Raw genomic sequence first — 19,026 nt, forward strand, 5'->3', positions numbered from 1 at the left:
TGAGTTAGCACTGCCCCAGGGTCCCTCCTCCACCACTAGCACCACAATCTAGCCGCTCGTTCTCATCAGGGGACATGAAAACTGTATTGTCCAGCCTCCTGTTCAACGAGATGTGGCCACGGAGGTAGGAGCTGAAGGATCAAGTGGAAATTTCTGGAATATTCCCTAAAGACATCTTGTTCTTCTTCCCTCCTCCTGTTGCTGGGGATACAGTCATGATGGCTGGATCTGTACTGACCATCTTAGTTCAGGAGGATGAAAGCTACACGCTAGCAATGGCAGACCATTTAACTAGATGGAGACTGGGTTGTGAGGATTGCAAGGGTCAGATCTGCATCACTAGCCATAAAGCACCGGCCCTGGAATATGTATGTAAGAGAAAAAGAGTTATCTCACTTGCATAAGCCACTGTCATATGAAGTTCCTAACAGCAGGCTATATTTCTGACCAAGGGCTCAGCATTGACTCCATCCACAAGATTAGTGATAGTGCCTGAAGCCAACACACATTAATAATCAAGACTTGAAAGTACACAACCTCGCCCACGGGGAGCGAAGCAGCCAGCCATCTGAAAAGATCAAGCGCCCATCCCTGATTAAAAACAAAAAGCAGCAAACAACTTAGCTGGCTGACATCATAAAGATAATACCTGAAATCCACATCCAATTCCAAACCCAGCCCTAAAGCCTCAGGCAGCAATAAACATTACATTAGAAGCAGACAGCTACATGATGAGTTCTAACTACTGAAATAAGATACAAAGCCAGAAATCAAAGGGACAAATTTATAAATATGAATCATAGAAAATATCCCAGCATCCTATGAAGGCTATATAAAAACCTCAATGTTTATCTTATCAAAATGTGACTTAATATATTAACCTTAATGAACATTAGATATTTAAACAACAATTATGAAGACTCTGTTTCTGAAAAGATGGAAAAGCATTTTTCCCTATTCCCCCACTAAGTACACCAAAAGTCCTGGACATTACATATAAAATAGTCATCTGAAGGCTCTGAAGGCAGAGGGAAGGAGGCAGAAACCTCTGTATGAACGATGGCCTGGAGGTGAGGGCCTGGACTTTCTTTTTGCCTACATATCCCAGACTGGGTGCTGGAATGTGGGTGGCCCAGAAATGTCAACAGGCACAGCAGTAAGCTCCAACAAATTCGACCCTCTCTGATTAAAAGATCAGGACAAGGGTAGCCTTGTGAGATGGAAACTGCTATACAATAATTGTCCCACTCCAGGCAAACCACTCCAAAAAACCAGCAAAGCTCCATCCTCGCTAGGCTGGGGAGCCAGAGAAGCCAGGCAGAGAACTCTGCCTTTGCTCTCCACCAGCGGGTAACACCCAGCGCACCCCACCAACCCCGCTCCACTGCATCAGCAGAGACCAAGGGCTTTCCTGCTCCTCCCTCCAAGTCAGAAGCCAGAACTCTCTCTTGCACCGCAGTAAGGAGGCACCCCCACCACCATAAGGCCCAACAGAGGCTCCGTGTGGAACCTCGACTTGGACCTCAACAAGGAAGTATTGAGGTGGTGGTCTCCCCTTTCCCCTACCAAGTGAAGTCATAGAGAGCTAGCCAAAAGAAAAGGTTCAAACAAGACACAGAATCTCACACACAATACCCCAGTTGTCCAGGTTCCAGTCAGAAATCACTCATCATACAAAGAACCAAAGTAACCTCAACAAATGAACAAAGGTTATCAACAGACTCCAACACCAAAACAATAATCAGAATAACCAGCAAGATGTTAAAGCCGTTATCCTAAGAATGATTCAATGAACAACTACAAATATGCTTGCAAAAATGAAAAAACAGAAACTCTCAGCAAAGAAATAAAAGATACAAAAAAGAATCAAATGGAAATTTTAAAACTAAAAAAAAAAAAAAAAAACTGAAATAAGAAGCTCAACAGATGGAAACATTAGAATGGAGGGGACCAAGGAAAGTTTAGTGAACTTGAAGACAGAACAGTAGAATTTGACCAAACTGAAAAACAGAGAAAATAACTAGAATAATAACAGAAGAGCAGAAACAACCCAGACATCCATCAATAGATGAATGGATAAACAGTGTGGTCCAATGGAAGCAACCTAGATGTCCATCAGCAGATGAATGGATAAGGAAGCTGTGGTACATATACACCATGGAATATTACTCAGCCATTAAAAAGAATTCATTTGAATCAGTTCTAATGAGATGGATGAAACTGGAACCCATTATACAGAATGAAGTAAGCCAGAAAGATAAAGACCATTACAGTATACTAACATATATATGTGGAATTTAGAAAGATGGTAACGATAACCCTATATGCAAAACAGAAAAAGAAACACAGATGTACAGAACAGACTTTTGGACTCTGCGAGAGAAGGCGAGGGTGGGATGTGAGAGAACAGCATCGAAACATGTATATTATCTATGGTGAAACAGATCACCAGCCCAGGTTGGATGTATGAGACAAGTGCTCGGGCCTGGTGCACTGGGAAGACCCAGAGGGATTGGGTAGAGAGGGAGGTGGGAGCGGGGATCGGGATGGGGAATACATGTAAATCCATGGCTGATTCATGTCAATGTATGACAAAAACCACTACAATATTGTAAACTAATTAGCCTCCAACTAATAAAAATAAATGGAAATTAAAAAAAAACAGTGTGGTCCATCCACACAGTAGAATCCTATTCAGCCATAACAAGGAATGAAGCACTGACCAATGGTACAACATAGATACACCTTGAGAACAATATGCAAAGTAAAGAAGCAGACACAAAAGGCCACATACTGTATGATTCCATTTAAAAGAAACTTCCTGAGCAGGCAAACCCATAGAGACAGAACACAGATTAACAGTGTCTAGAATAAGGAGTGACCACTAATGGGTACAGCTTTCTTTTTGGGGTGATTGAAAATTTTCAAAAAATAGATTATTATAATGGTTACACACTCAAAATATCAGAAAAGTCATTTAGTTGTTTTGAACTTTAAATTGAACTTAATAGTATGTAAGTAGATCAATAGGTTTTTTTTAATTAAAAATAAATAACAACTATGGTGGTTTCTAAAGGTGCAGTGAATGAGCCAGATCTGTTTAAAAATCCACCCTATATCACTTAAAAAGAAATTTTCTCTCTCTTGATAAATTCCGTCACACAACGGGAAATCAAAATTGTCAACGTTTTACTTATCTTGTTAGAATGACAAACTGAGCATACACTTTGTAAACAATTGCATGCAGTTTTGGAATTAGGACCTAATAATGGCATTTGAGGCATGTCAGGGACTTTGGAGTGGTGGCCTCTGCAGTCAGGGCAAGGACACTGATCTCAGGCTTCTTGGCCGGGTTGCAGGGAGCAGTAGGGAGGAGGCCCCAGGGAGCTAAGGGGTGACCTTCAGAGGCTTCTCACTCCCTTCCCTATGCTCCCCACCTCTGACAGGCTCAGACCTCAGGGTTAGACCCCAGGGGAGCTGTGATCACCTGAGGCCCCCAAGTGGTCTCTCTGTCCACTCCCTACCCCCACTCAGTGGAGCAGGTTGTCCAACTCTGCCCCAACTCTCCCCAAGCTGAAGGAAGACAGAGCTGAAGCTTACCAACCTGCCTGCCCTGACTGGAATACCTGTGTGCCCCACCCCACCCCCATTTGCTGAGTGAAAGCCACCCACTGCTCCCCGTCTCCCAGCCTCCTCTACCTGGCAAACTCCTACATAACCTTCAAAGGCCCAACAAAATATTTCTATATTTCTTTCAATGCACATCACCCCCCCAACCATGTAGCATGCTCCTCAGACCCCTCCATCCTCCAGTTGGACCTCCCCACAGGAGCCAACTGCTGCTGTGCCCCATGCAGTCCCACATTTGGCTGAGACCAGGTTCCCTCCATTCCAGGGTCTCTGGAGCCATAAGCCAAGCATTCAGATGTGCCGGGTCAAGGATGACCACCCTCCGCAGGAATTCCAGCTGGGCCTCTCCCAACCCACTTGGCACCAAGAGGCAAAGGGCCTCAGGGCAGATACCACTCACAAATGCAGGACTAGGGTGCAGAAGCTGCTCCCCTGTGCGTCTGTCTGACCTGCATTTCTGAGAGTCTGGAATTCTGACTCCATCCTCCAAAATCATGAGCAAGGCTACCTTGCACTGTCACAAGGAGTTTCTGTCCTATGGATGACCAGCTTGGAACAACGTTTTCCTCAGAAGTTTCTGTGACTCAGCTGTAGAACCACTGGGGTCTGGTGATGACTCTGGGGCAAGCTTTTCATTACTGAGTCAATCGTTTTAATGATCATAGGATGTTTCAGGCTTTCTTTTTCTTCTAGAATCCATTTTAGTAACTTAACACCTTTCTGGGAATTTATTCATTTTGTCTAAGTTTTCAAATATCCTGTGCAAAAAAAAAAAAAAAAAAAAAAAACTAAAAACCTCTAAGTATTTCCCTCTTATCTATTTTTAACCCAGCTTTATCTCTGTGGCAGGTACATTCCCATCCCTAATCATCTTGTGCCTGCTCTTTCTTCTTGGTCAGTCTCTCCAAGGCTTTTCTGTTTCAAAGAACCAACTTTTGTCTGAAACTGAAAGAGACCTATTAAAAAGACCCTTTCACAGCCCTTTGGAATATTTTAACCCAAAACCTCTGTGTGAGCCTTTTCAATGGCTGAGGAGACGTGGGCTATAAAGGGAGAAAGTGGGCCACGGCTGGTTTGGGGGGATTCTGGGCCTCTGCTGTCCTCACTGTATCACCAGCTACTTTGTCACTCGCCTTATCATCCTTCCCACATCATTTAAATTCTTCACCCCAGCCCTAGTTCTCAGATTTATAAAACAGAACAAAGTTCTTACATGCTGCACTATGGACACAGAGGCCTAAAATTAAAGATCTAAGAACCTAGAGGAAAGAAGCCTTTCAGATCAAGCTCATTCATCTGTTTTGCCAAGACCCTGGGGGACAGGGCAGAGTTGGGTAGCTCTGTGTAGGGGCTACTGTCTGTTCTGATTGACTGTGGGGGGCGCGGGGGGGTCACTTCAGCATATACAAGTCTCTCTTATAGGAGTCAGCCTCGGGGACACTGACAACTCAGGTAGCTATTTCAAAGCATAGCCGGGAAACCTCCAGAACGAGAGTGTGTCCCGTGAAGCAGACAGGCCCCCTGCCCATCCTCTCCAGCCCCTCTGTTCCTGCGGGCTGCACTGAGGACAGACCACTTCAAACATTCCCACTGTTGAAAAGGTCGGAGGAGGCCTTGCTCTGGGAGACATGTCTGAGGGGACCATGCCTGCCCACACGTGCAGGGAGAAGGGCAGGAGATAAATACAAACTCAGATTTTGTAGACAAAGCAGGTGGATTTTCTTTTAAAACAGCAACTGCAGGGCTAATTAGCTCTAAACAATGTAGGAGGTGAGGGGATGTTCCTGATTACTGGAGCAATTATCACCTTCTTCTCAGGGTTGCCTTAAAAATCCGTGATTACAGGCATGGAATGCCCACGGCTGAGTGCGGGTGAGTGGTGAGAGCTCACAGTGGCATCCTTTCCTACGACAGTCAGAGGCTCTCCCCAAGGTTTGTGATGAAGTGCACCCTGAAACCTGCACAACTAAATCACTTTGCTATACACCTGAAACTATTAATAACACAGTATTGTAAACCACAACCGACTCCAATACTATCGCCTGGAAAATTCCATGGATGGAGGAGCCTGGTAGGCTACAGTCCACGGGGTCGTAAAGAGTCGGACACGACTGAGCGACTTCACTTTCTTTCTTTCTATAGTTCCTTTTGGAGAAGGAACTGGCAACCCACTCCAATGTTCTTGCCTGGAGAATCCCATGGACGGAGGGGCCTGGTGGGCTACAGTCTATGGAGTTGCAAAGAGTCGGACACCACTAAGCAACTAACACACACACACACACATTGTAAACCAACTGTGTGCATTAAGTCACTAAGTCGTATCCGACTCTTTGTGACCCTATAGACTATAGCAGGCCAGCTTCCTGTGTCCACAGAATTCGCCAGGCAAGAATCCTGCAGTGGGTTGCCATTTCCTTCTCCAGTGGATCTTCCTTGACCAGGGATCAAACCCATGTCTCCTGAATTAGCAGGCGATTTTTTATCACTAAGTCACCAGGGAAGCCCCTATAAACTAACTATACTTCAATAAAAAAGAAGTAACCGATCAACATGGGCAAGAACAATGTTGGCAGCAGATTTGTGCAGAAAGGGCATGTCCCAGGGAAAAAACATCTCCTGAGGCTCAGGAGAAACATCTGCTTCAAGCCACGAAGCACAACCTTCCCCTGCCTGCCTCTCAAAGCCTCCAAACTCAATACCTCCAGGAGGATACTCACCCTGGAAGAGAGGAAAGAACAACCCACCAATTTCTAGAGTATCTGCCTCCCACCTGCCTCCAAGTCCTGCCTCCGCACCAACCCCCCAAAACCTGCATCTGACCAACTGTCTGACCTGCTCGAACACATCAGAGGCCCCACGTCACAGGCACATGGTCACATGCTCATGCACGTCCTTCCACAGAGTGCAAAGCCCAGCCTCCCTCTCCGGCTCGGCCTCTGCGCTCAAGCTCCTCCCCGACTCGGCCTCGTTCAAGGACTGCACTCCCACCCCTCCAGCCCCAGCACAGTGTCACCCCACCTCCTGCAGAGGCTGATAAGGGCATACCTGCCGTCACACAGGGGTCACTCTGGAGCCAGATACCCCAGTGCCCCCTCCAGAATTGGGGTGCACCCCCAGCATCACCTCCACAAAACTGGGCTGCACCCACCAACATCACCCTGGCTGCCGCCTGATGGGGTCAAGGCCTGGAGAAGACTCTAGAAGCAGCTATGGAACTGGACTGCTCTGCGATTTGAGCTGAGACATGAAAACACAAACAGATGACAAACCTATATGGCCGGGGCACTCCTCACCTGCAACTCAGGGGGCTGTGCTTTCCACACTGACACAGAAGCGTGAGTTGGGCAGAGGTAGCTAGCCACCTGCAGGCTCCCCTGGCCCAACCAGGCAGTCCCCGGGCAGGCTTTGATGTATCAAGTGCCTACGGGTGCTTGAGAGCCCCGGAGGGGTGCTAGAGCCCCATGTGAGCCCGAGGGTTTCCCTTCTGCCACCCAAAGAGACAAGGCTCCCTGAGCTAAAAACAGTCAGGCAAGCCAGAGGCAGGGAGCAACCTGAGTGCCCGGTACAAGGCCGCTCAGGGAGACAGCTGTCCTGTGATACCACCCGCCGGTTCCAATCGGAAACACAGAACAAGTCAGGATGCTGCCTCGCCCCCTCGCAAGACCAGCCAGGGGAACTCATGGGGATGACCCATCCTCACTCACCTCCACATTCCATGTGCTCAGCTCTGCAGCAATAGATGAAACCACCAAGGAAGATGACTGATAGATTGGAAAACATGAAAGATTGAGTTTTTACACAAAGAAAAGCAGAGCTAGAGGAACAGGTTTGGGCAACACGGGGATCCCTTCAGATGAAGCGCCAGCCTTTCTCTAGTGAGAGGCTCGTTCAAACCCACAGGAAAGTCAGAGCATGAACGGGCAAAGGATTAGAACACGCACTTCACACAGAACTACAAATGGTAAGCATGCATGGAGAAGTGGCCACGGCATTAGTAACCAGCATCTGAATAAACGGGAGGAACCGAGTTCTGACAGGAAGCGGGGAGAAGGAGGGAGGGAAACAGAGGGTCAAAGCAACAGTGGGAATACACACCAGAACCCCGAACGCTGGGTCCACCCCAGCTTTCCCACCCATGGGACTGGGCAGGCCTGAGAATCTGTATTTCTGACAGGCTCCCTGTGAGGCTGGCTCTGTTGGTCCCAGGACCCCACTCAATCACTGCTCCCCAGAGTCCAGTGTAACAAATTATTACTTAGAAAGATAAAATGAAGCACATGTTTTGGGAAATGCCCAGGGCCCAGGGAGAGAAATAACATCCTATTTGCACTGTTGAGGATGTAACCAAAGCTATTTCAAATCTATATGAATAAAGATGCTTATGAAAAATAAACATTTTTAAAAAACAGTATCTAAATGTCAGATGTCAGACGTGCATGCAGGAAGCAGCAGCTGTTTTCCTTTACCTTTAGAGCACCGGGTGGATACACCTATGGGAAATAAGTCAAAATGCAGAAATAAAATCCTATATACAGCACAATGACAATGATGTGGGGAGAGAATGTGCATAAGGACAAAAACTTGAAGATACGGAGCATTCAGCTGGGTTGACGGGATTTACCATTTTGTAGATTGCCTGCTTAAGAACATCGGGCCTGCTATCAGAACTCAGACATGTCTCTGAGCATCCATGAGTCTGAGTGTCCCCAGCTGTGGGGCAGAGAAAATAAACTCTTGCTCTCAGAGTTGCAGAGAAGCAACACATGAACAGCAGCAGAGGCTGGGATGCAACTGCTCCATGAGATGAGAGCAGGAAAGATGGCTCAGCCACTGTGTTCCCAGGGTGGGAATATGGGCACAGGGGGAGAAACACATGTGCAGAGCCCGCACGTGTGGCCAGCATCCTCACCACTGACAGGCAGGACCCACCCGAGGGACAGAGGGTGCATCAAGCATTTGAACATGTTTTACGGGTGGAAGCTAGGTAGTCTATAGGAAAAGTGGCAAGAGTAAGAAAAGAAATGAAAGACAAAATCAGAGAAAGTAAGTCCAGAGAAAACCATAATTCTAAAAAATAGATGCACCCCAACGTTCAGTGCAACACTGTTCCCAATAGCGAGACATGGAGGCAGCCTAAGTGTCCACAGACGAGTGAATGGCTAAAGAGGATGCGCTATGCTTATACAATGGAATATTACTCAGCGATAAAAAAGAACAAAATAATACCACATGTAACAACATGGATGGACCTAGAGACTATCATACTAAGCAAAGTAAGTCAGACAGGGAAAGGCAAATATCAAATGATATAGCTTATACGTGGAATCTTTAAAAAAAATGATACAAATGAACTTAAAAACAGACTCACAGACATAGAAAACAAGCTTATGGTTACCAAAGCGGAAAGGGGGGATGCATAAATTAGGAGTCTGGCATTAACATATACACACTACTATATATAAAATAGATAACCAACAAGGACCTACTATATAGCACAAGGAACTCTATTCTATAATAATCTCTAAGTGAAAAGAATTTTTGGAAAAAAAAATGTATAACTGAGTCACTCTGCTATATACCTGAAACTAACAGAACATTATAAATCAATTGCACTGCAATAAAGACAAATAATTTTTTTAAATTAGAAAATGTGGGAAAGGAAAACATTTGAAAGGAGATGGAAAACAGGGAAAACAGAGGGAATGCAAAGAAAGATTCAGATTCATCCACACAAGAATGGCCCCCACATCAATCTTTCTAGCACTTCAGCAGATGTATTTAAGGGGAGAGAACTCTGAAGACTCACTTTGGGGATCTCTTGGGCGTGATGAAGGTAAGGACACCAAGTTCAAGGCCCTCTAAGCAACAAAGACTCCCCATTGGTGCTAATGATGCTGGTCTGGAAAAATGTTCAGGACACAGCCCCAGAAGATATACTTCTTATACCTGAGCATGCACAAGTATACACGTGTGTGCACACATATACACACATCCACATGCGCACATCCACACAAATGCACACATATCCACAACCATACACACATGGACATGTGTACCCAGACATACAGGCATGCACACAAGATCCACATGAATGCAAATCCACATATGTGGATATACCCACACACTAACATGAGCACATATACAAATGTATACATTTGCACACATGCTCCACATATCCAATACACACGTGTACAGAAATACAAATCCACACATACATGTGCGCACAAGACACATATGTGCACACGTGCACATCACACGTGTGTACATTTCCTCACAGACAAGTAGTTCCCACACCCATACACCACTCACAGACAAAGCCACCCACAGATGTACGCACGATCTAAATATACATAAGCCACCTACTTCTAAATGATATCCAAATTTTACTGTAAATACTAGGCATCATTACAATACCTATAAATGGAAATGTGTACATTTTTAAATATACAGTCAGTACTTCATGCCTTATATTTACCATAATAGCATTTCATTTATAAACCCATCCCATCCATCCCACCCCAGGAAAACAAGCCTCTGCACTTCCATAAAGCCCAGGAGTCTGGGGCCTCCTAGCTGAAGGCCTCACCCAGAGCACTCAGAGTGGCCCGGTGGTCCCAGGACAGCAGCAGAGGAAACATCACTGCGGGAGTGAGCCCAGGACACACAGCTGACAGTGGCTGGGGCAGTGGGAACCCAGCCCGGCCCCCTCCAAGCCTTTAGGTCACAGGGTACAGTGCTGCTGCCCCAGGGCTGGCAGGAGCCGGGCAGGGTGCTCTGCGGCCTCGGCCACGCTCAGCTGTGGGGCTGCCGTGGTGACCACCAATTCCTAACAACTCAGCCCTTCCAGAGACACAAAGCCCGGCTCTCCTCTGCCTCCACTTAAGCCTTGCAAAGGCCCCCGGGCATCTCCTCCATACTCCGGTACCACATATCACCAGCAGGCAAATTGAGGCCACAGGTGGCAGTCCTTCTGCCTTCCCTCCCACAGTGGCCCCGACAACTGTCCTCTTCCCCGCCAGGCCGAGGGAGCGGGCCCACAGAGGCGCAGGGGCCAGTGGGGGCCTGAGGCCCCTATCCGACTCTCAGGTGAGTCAGGCTGGCCCCACTCCCAAAGCCCTTGGTGTAGAAGACTGTGAGGCTTCATCCCCCGACCCTGGGCCCCCCACGCCCCTCTGGCTGAGACCCTGGGCACTGACCTGCTTCTCATTCTCGTCCTCCAGCCTCAGCCGGTCCTCAATGCAGTTCCGGGCCTGCAGGAAGGCCTTCCTCTGGGCGCGCTCAGCCAGGATCCTCACGAAGACCCCATACATGTTCACACCAAGGAAGAGCAGAGCGTTGGCACCCAGCTGGAGGGAAGAGAACAACGCAGAGGGCTGCACCAGGGGCCTGGCTCCGCAGAGGCTCCTCCACGTCCTCCAACCCCCAACCCACGAAATGACCACGCCAGTTAGACCCACGTACCAAGTCACCCTCATGTGGCCACAAGCCAGGCCTCATCCTGCACCCTTTGAGGGGTCATCTGTGCTATAGGCTTGTCATGTAATGGAATAGTGGGCAAGGATGCAAGGTGTGTCCCCCAAAATTCACATGGAAGTCCTGACCCCCAATCCCCCAGGAGGGGCTATACTTGGAGACAGGGTCTTTCAAGAGGTAATCAAGAGAAAGTGAGGCCATCAGGGCGGCCCTAATCCAACATGAGGGACCTCCCTGGTGGCTCAGTGCTAAAGAATCCGCCTTCAATGCAGGAGACGTGCATTCGATCCCTGGGTCAGGAAGATCCCCTGGAGAAGGGAATGGCAACCCACTCCAGTATTCTTGTCTGAGAGTCCCATGGACAGAGGAGCCTGGCAGGCTACAGTACACAGGGTCACAAAACAGTCGGACACAACTTAGTGACTAAACAACATCAACAACAATCCCACATGACTGGTGTCCCTATAAGAGGAGATGGGGACGCAGATACACACGGAGGGACGGCCGTGTGAGGACACAGGGAGAAGGTGGCCATCGACAAGCCAAGGAGAGGCCTCGGGAAAGACCAGTCTCCAGAGCTCTGAGAAGTAACATCTGTGGTCTAAGCCGCCCAGCCTAGGCACTTCATTACAACAGCCCAAGGAAACACTACATCCAGAACCTTTAAGGTGAAGACAGAGTGGTTATTCCCATAAAGGCAACAGGGAAAGCTCTGCAGAAAAAGAGTGAACGAGTTGCTTAAAAACAAAAAAGGAAGAACGGCATTTGGGTACGAACTGAACTCTTGTATGTATGAAGATGAAGAAAATGCAGTGTCCAGAGCCTCTGATGGCTCCAGTTCTCACTCCACGTCAACAGACAAGAAGGCAGAAAGGGACCCGGCCAGGAAGGACCCCTCCAGGGCAGCTTCTGCCCAGGCGGGGAGTTAAGGCAGGAAGTCTGAGGACCGCAGTGTCTGACCGCTTCCTGCTTTCACCTGCCTAAATGCAAGTCCAGTCCAGACTACTCAGGACTGAGCTCGGGGGACTTCACAGGCACCCACGACAGATGAAGGTCACATCACATGGAGTGGCAGGGCTGGGGAGGGATCAAACCCTATGTCCCCTGCTTAGCCTCCTCAGCTGACCTGTACCTACCTCTCGTGGCCACAGGGCCCAGGGCCAGACAGAGGTGCCCTCCACTGACCAGCAGGACCCCAGCACATCCCCCTGGAGCCCCCAGGCCACTGAGACAGAAAGGACGTCCACCCACCTCCCTGTGAGGCTGCGGTGTTTATAAAAATGCTGCACCCACCCATCCCCATCACAGTCACTGCAAAAATGGATGATTTTATGTTTGATTAAACTCCAGCATTTCCTGCAGGTTCTGAGTGTCACTGCTCCTCATGGATTAACCCGAAATACTCCCCACCCAGGACTGATGTCACACACAACTACACAGGACAAACAAACACAGTGGCAGATGGGACAGCAGTCCACGATCAGAGGACACCTTCCAGAGTCCAGGCAGTGATGGGCAAGGTGGCCCGAACAGGGAGAGCTGAGGGACAAGGACAGGGAGACCAGGGAGGTCGCAGCTGGCAGTAACATCCATCTAGAGACATGGAAACTGTTCACAGGAGGACACGGAGACAGGCCAAGCAATTGGAATCCGCAGGACCCCAGCACCCAGTGGTCATCTCCCTAAACCTCCAGCAGGGGAGTGAGCTCCCAGCAAACTCAACATGGACAACTCGTCCACTTACACTTGGCAGAGGATGGACACAGGTTTACACCTAACATGGACTGTGTACACAATACTCTCCTGCAAATCACCTCCTGGATCCTACCTCTGCCCCCCAGAGACAGGGACGGCCAGCCTGAGAGGGGTCTAGGAGAACAGCCAAAAGTCCAATAAAAATGGTGCCTGCCGTTACCTGGAACATCACATTGTGACCTGACCAATTCCATGTGACCCTGATCATCTCCCTGTGACCCTGATTATCTCCACACGATCTCATCATCTCCACATGACCCTGAGTATCTCCATGTGACCTGACCATCTCCAAGTCAGGTCCTGACATTCTCCATGACCTCATCATCTCCCTGTGACCCTGCATGTAACCCTGATCACCCTCACTGTGACCCTGAACACCTCCAAATCTGAGTGCCCCCCGAGCTGGGGCATCCATGCTTTAACCAGGTGCAGGACTGGAACACAAATGCTTCTCCAAGGCCAGTGCCAGTCGGTCTCAGGCCTGGGGGCCAGCACTGGTGCACCCAGGGCAGCTGCACTGGGCCCCGGTACCAGACACTATTTTCTGTGTCTAAAGGACCATCTGCTGTGTTCTGGGATCAGTTCTGCCAGTCTGTTGATGAAGGCACTTTTCTGGTGGCACCAGGAAGACCAGCGTATATGAAACAATACATTGCACATTGGTAGAATCAATACTTGGTCTTCCCAGGTGGTGCTAGTGGTAAAGAATCCGCCTGCCAACGAAGGAGACGTAACAGACATGGGTTCGATCCCTGGGTCGGGAAGATCCCCTGAGGGGGACAACCTCAGGGCTGTGCATGGCACAAGTGCATGGCAACCCACTCCAGTATTCTTGCCTGGAGAATCCAATGGACAGAGAAGCCTGGTGGGCTACAGTCCATAGGGTCACAAAGAGTCAGACACGACTGAAGTGACTTAGCAGACAGGCAGGCAGAATCAATATTTAAACACATACTAAGTGTGTTTAAAACACCCACAGGTACAGTGCTGGACAGGTTTCTAAAAATTTAAACAACAGTGAGTCTTTGCACAAAACACTCATCTCCCAGTAGACCCTTAATCATTCATGGCTTCTGCACGCCGTCCTAGCCTCAATTTAAGGTTCTGAACATGGAGACGAGATAATACACAGGATGCCTCTTCTGAGATGCTGTCCAACCCAGCACCCCTGCAGTGAAGCCCTCGGCTGTCACCGTCAGGTGGAGGACAAAGTCCACCTGAGGGGCCAGGCACCCAACGTCAGCTGAGCACAGGGTGCATGAAGCCACAGGTCACACTTGAGCCTGGAAGACAGGGCTTTTCAGGTGGCCTGTGGCAGAAACGGGAAAGTGGAGGGCCCCAGTGAGGTCTGGGTGGAGAGGTGAGGGCCAGCGGGCAGAAGGGCTGGCAGAGGCTGGGCAGTTTGGTTAAGGGAAAAATCAGTAGCAGAGAGGGGGTGAGCTGGGTCACCTTGCCACCCCCTCTACACCCATCTTCCTCACACCTTCCCTTTACTCTGGCCACAGTGATCCCCAGGGACACCGAGGCCCAGCTGGATGCATACCTGGCTGCCCTGTCAACACCATCTGAGCCACTCACACGAAGAAGAGCCCCATGGCCTGCCCCACAGCTGGAGTCTAGCAGGCAGAGTGGAGCAGAGATAGGGGGTCTCCCCTGCCCGATGCTCTGCATTCACATTCACAAACCTGCCGATCCTCCCCCAGGAAATGAAAGGAGGAGGCCGTCCACATGATGCTAAAGCCCCCAGCACATCTGGCTCCCTGCTCCCACTCAATTCCCACACACTCCACGATCAGGAACCAAGGTGACAGGCACAGCAGTGACAAGAGGCCCAGGTCCTGCCCCACAGGGCACAGAGAAGTTTCAAGACTGGCTACCTAATCAGTGACCAGAGAGGAGGGTGACAAGGCAGAGAAAAGCCCAGTAGTAAAAAAAATAAATAAAAAAGAAAAGCCCAGGGGTCACCTGCTGACAGGCGTGGCCTGGACAGGTCGCTGGTTCACACTGGCAGCAGTAGAAGTGGTGATTAGGAGGACAGGTTGAGGGTTCTGGCTTGGGGAAGGGTCCTTACTGGGGTGGAGGCTGAGTACCACAGAGCCCGGAACACACTTCCTGAGACTGAGAGGTCCTTGCCACCCTCACCAGCATCCTCACTCCACAGACACAGGGGCCCTGAAGAAGGGCAGGGCCCCCAGCTGCAGAGGGCAGGGCACACCCAGCAGCCCCACCACCTGGCCTCCCTGTAACCGCCCTCACTCCTGCCTCAGGGCACCTCCCCCACATACCTGGCCTCAGCATCCAGGCCCCCCAGGACCCCCCGCACCCCATGTGGCCCTGGATGCCTGAGCCCTGCCAGGAACCCCATCTGCACCTTTCTTGCCCCTGGAAGGCTTGCCCTTAGAGCTCTCTTCTTCTTCAGCTGATACTCCATGGCCCAGCAGGACACTGTCCTGCCCCTCAAACTCTGGAAATGCAGTACTGGTTAAATCCAGCTCCACACACACTGCTAGAGGAAACGCCTGGGCCCGTCTGCCGGGCCATCTCCTAGGAGTGAGTGCACAACTCCACACCAGCAGCCCAGAGTGCTTCTCCATCCCAATCCTCACCTGTCCCTCCTCCCCAGGGGCCCTCTCTCTGCCCAGCCCAGCCACTCCCACTGCCCATGCCCCCAGGGTCCCCTCTACCTTCCAGCTGGAACCTACTGCTATCAAACTCACGACTATTTCTTTCTCCTGAAAATGAGACTTCTCTTTCTCTCCTGGGCCTGCCCAGTTTTCTCCCCTTTCAGCAAAACTCTTGGAAAGGCCCCGCGGAGTTCCAGCCTCCATCCCTTCTGCAGCTGTCCTGGATGGTCTGTGACCAGGTTAGGACCACCTTCACATCCTGAACCCAGGCTCAGGTCCCAATGTCCAGCCCACCCTGCTCAGGCCATGACCTCCCCTCCATGGGCGCCCTCCCCAGCGTCCTCTGGTTCAAGCCTCACATCTGGACCCCTCTCTACCCCAAACTCCACCCCTTGTGGCATCTCAGCCACACTCCACTTGGGAGCCCATCCCTGTGCCAAAGACCCCCAAATCGACACCTTCAGCTTGGCCCAGCCAGCCGTCCCCCTCCCCTGTCCATGCATGTCTCCTGCTGGGTCAAGCCTGCATGGGACAGGCCCTGGTGGGACCCCTGGTGGCAGCCAGCACTCACCCAGCAGCCTCTCCCACCTCAGTTGATCCAGGCCCCTGGAAACCTCTCAGGCCACAGCCCTTTTCCACCACCAGCAAATCCTACCGGCTCTGTCTCCAACACAGGGGGCCCTGACCGCCCTTCCTGCCATCCGCTGCTTGGTTGCCAAGCTGCCTCCTAACCCGAGCCTGTGCCCCTCCTGGCCCTCGAGGCTCCTGGACGGTCCTCTGCTCTAAATCCCTAGTCCTGAGTCTCCCTGGGCCAAAAGCTCTCTGTGGCTCATGCCCTACAGCCTGTCCTCTTCGTGTGCCCCGGCCTGGCCCGCTTTGCTTTGGGCCTCTGTCCTGCATCCCTGGGCAGGTTCCCACACAATGCCTGGTGCACTTCTGACCTGCAGGGGCTCCACTCAAATGTCACCTTCTCAAAACCACTTACCTGACCCCTGGCTAAAAGTGCACACACTTCCACCTTGGCTTCCGGTTTCTCCTGCTGGCCCTTTCTATTTCTTTCCTCCTGCTGCTTTTAGCAGTTACTATCTTCCAGTACATTGTATCATTAACTCATTTGCCACCTCCCCTACCCGCTGCTGCCTCTCAAGGGGCCTCAGTCTGTCAGGTCCGCAACGGATCCAGGAACCTCTCATAATACAGCAGGTGCCCTGGTGTTGGCTGAATGAGTAACGGAGGGCACATGGAGGGGAGGCGGCCTGGCCCTGGCACACCCCTGGAAGGGGGCGGAGGGAGGTGCAGGGGGACACCTGCACTGCCACATGCACAGCCCGACCTCTCTCCAGGTTGTCTCAGACAAGGCCTGATAAGACTGCAGCCCAGCTCTCGCATCTGTCATCAGACGGGCAGTGGGATCCAGCTTTTCCACAACCGACAGAGGCACATAAGAGGCAAGGCATCAGTATGTCCCAGTGTCTGGAGTGACATGGCTTCTGGGGCATGCTGAGCTGGCGGGAGCCGGGCATGGCGGGGCGGGGTGGGGTGAGGGGGACACAGTGCAGACGTGTGCACACATGGACTGGGTCACACACCGGCTCTAGCCCCAAAGCGGCTCTCACCTCACTGCTCATTTCTGACCCTTGAACAAACTGGACTTCAGGAATGGATCCCACTGCACAGGGTCCTCCAGGGACATGGTGAGGGCCCAGGAACCACTTGTGATTCCTGCAGATAAAGACCTGCTTCACAATAAAGTAGCAGAGATATTTCCAGATCCTTCAACTACACCAGTGACTCCCCAAATGTGCTCACTGAGCTTTTCATCCATAGCGCAGGGTGAGTGTGTTTGGAAAAGCAGCCATCTTGCAAAACAAGTTCAAAGAGCACACATTTCAGATCCCTTTGGCCACGGATGATTCAGAAGGCAACACACTCCTTTAACATGAGAGCGTTTCTCACGTAAGGAAACTAGGCAAAGGCACCAAGAAAAACACATTCTTTCAGAGAAGGTCATCACTCAGCACATCACTCCTGCACGAGGCTCTCAGTGGGTACCCTCCATCCTGACCACCAGTGCTCACAACCCAGTTCTCCCAGCAGCAGTGGACAGAGTCCCAGAGCAGACACCTCGCTCAGATGCTCAGATGCGGCATGAAGCTGCCAGTGCAGATGTGGGAGGCACCCAGGGTGCAGTCTCCCAGGAGCTCGTCGGGCAGCTGCCGAGAAGGGCAGTAGGGGGACGGTGCACGGGATGACAGGTCACGCAGGAGGGCTGACCACAGGGCCAGGGTCCCAGGCTCAGCCCAGGTTTCAGCACCCAGGCCCTTCTGTAGCTGGCCATTCTCCTTGTCCAGAGTGTGGCACCTGACGTCCAGCCTGGGCACGTGGTGCCTTGGGCCCCAGACGAGCTGCTGCATGAGCAACAAGGCCCATCCATCCCCTGGAGGAAGCTGTGCTCCCGGAAGTCAGGGTCTACTTCAGGACAGGGAAAGCTGATCTCTGGTAGAGCTACTTTGTCCTTCAGAGTCAAAACACAAAGCCGCTCTCAGATTGGGAATGTGGCCCTGGGGAGGACTTCCTCTCTGACAGCGTGGATGGCAAGAGGGCGCACCCAGCTGTCCAGAGCTCCTGTGGCATTATAGGTGGGAGTTCCATCCTCAGGGTCCTTAATCGGGCATCCTATTCCCTTGCACCCAGGTTACTCACCGGGGCAGGTGACCTGTTCCCCTGCACTCTAGTCCCTCAGTGGGCATCCTGGACCCCTCACCTGGACATCTCACCTGGGCACTCCTCACCTGGGCACCCCCTCACCTGGGCACCCCTCAGGCACATAGCAGGACACCCTGGTTCTGGGCCTGCAGCAGCTCCACAGCCCACAGGATCACTATGGACCATGACCCCTGGTCTGCCCCCTCTTAGATGCACTGCCCATTTCAGCAAGTGCCCCTGACTCCAGACCTACACACACAATGGCCCTGTTCTCCATCCCTGTGTGCAAACTGTGGGCCCTCAGACCACACACCCTACACCAAGCCTGGCACAAGGTGGGTGCTTGATTCTGGAAGAACAGTGGGTGGCCTCAAACCCAGGGACCCAGACTCTGTAGGTCTGGGGTGGGACTTGGGCCTCTGGATGCTACCAATACATGCACACGGACACATGAACACACTCACATTCCTGTACAGAAGGACATATGCACAGGTGTACACACAGCCAACTACATGCCCACACAGATGCACACACATTACACATGTGCACTCACCTGTGCCCACATTCATGCACACACGTACACACACAAGCCCCACCCCCAGAGCTGTGTCCATGCTCTGCACAGCCCCACCCAGAGAACCGGGAGTCAGGAAGTTCTCCCTCAGCTGGAGGCAGACTGAACACCAGCAGCTCGGGTATCAGAGCAGATCCTGATACCCTCCAATCCAGGAAGGCAGGGTCAGGAGCTGCAGGGGAAAGAGCAGGATCTAGGGAGGATGAGGACAGGAGGGACACAGACGCAGCAGCGAGGGGCAGCCTGCACTGGGGCGGAGAAGGC

At 51.1% G+C, this 19,026-nt stretch overlaps 1 protein-coding gene across 1 annotated transcript in view; it reads right to left on the reverse strand.

The window, feature by feature from the left end:
- Nucleotides 1-19,026, reverse strand: part of ADCY1 (adenylate cyclase 1) — a 98,079-nt gene that overhangs the window by 72,486 nt on the left and 6,567 nt on the right. The window contains exon 2 of the mRNA XM_065939234.1: nt 10,827-10,976. Within this exon, the coding sequence (XP_065795306.1) occupies nt 10,827-10,976 (150 nt within the window). The remainder of the gene's footprint in view (nt 1-10,826; nt 10,977-19,026) is intronic.

Source organism: Muntiacus reevesi, chromosome 6 (assembly GCF_963930625.1).
Source record: "Muntiacus reevesi chromosome 6, mMunRee1.1, whole genome shotgun sequence".
NCBI lineage: Eukaryota > Metazoa > Chordata > Mammalia > Artiodactyla > Cervidae > Muntiacus > Muntiacus reevesi.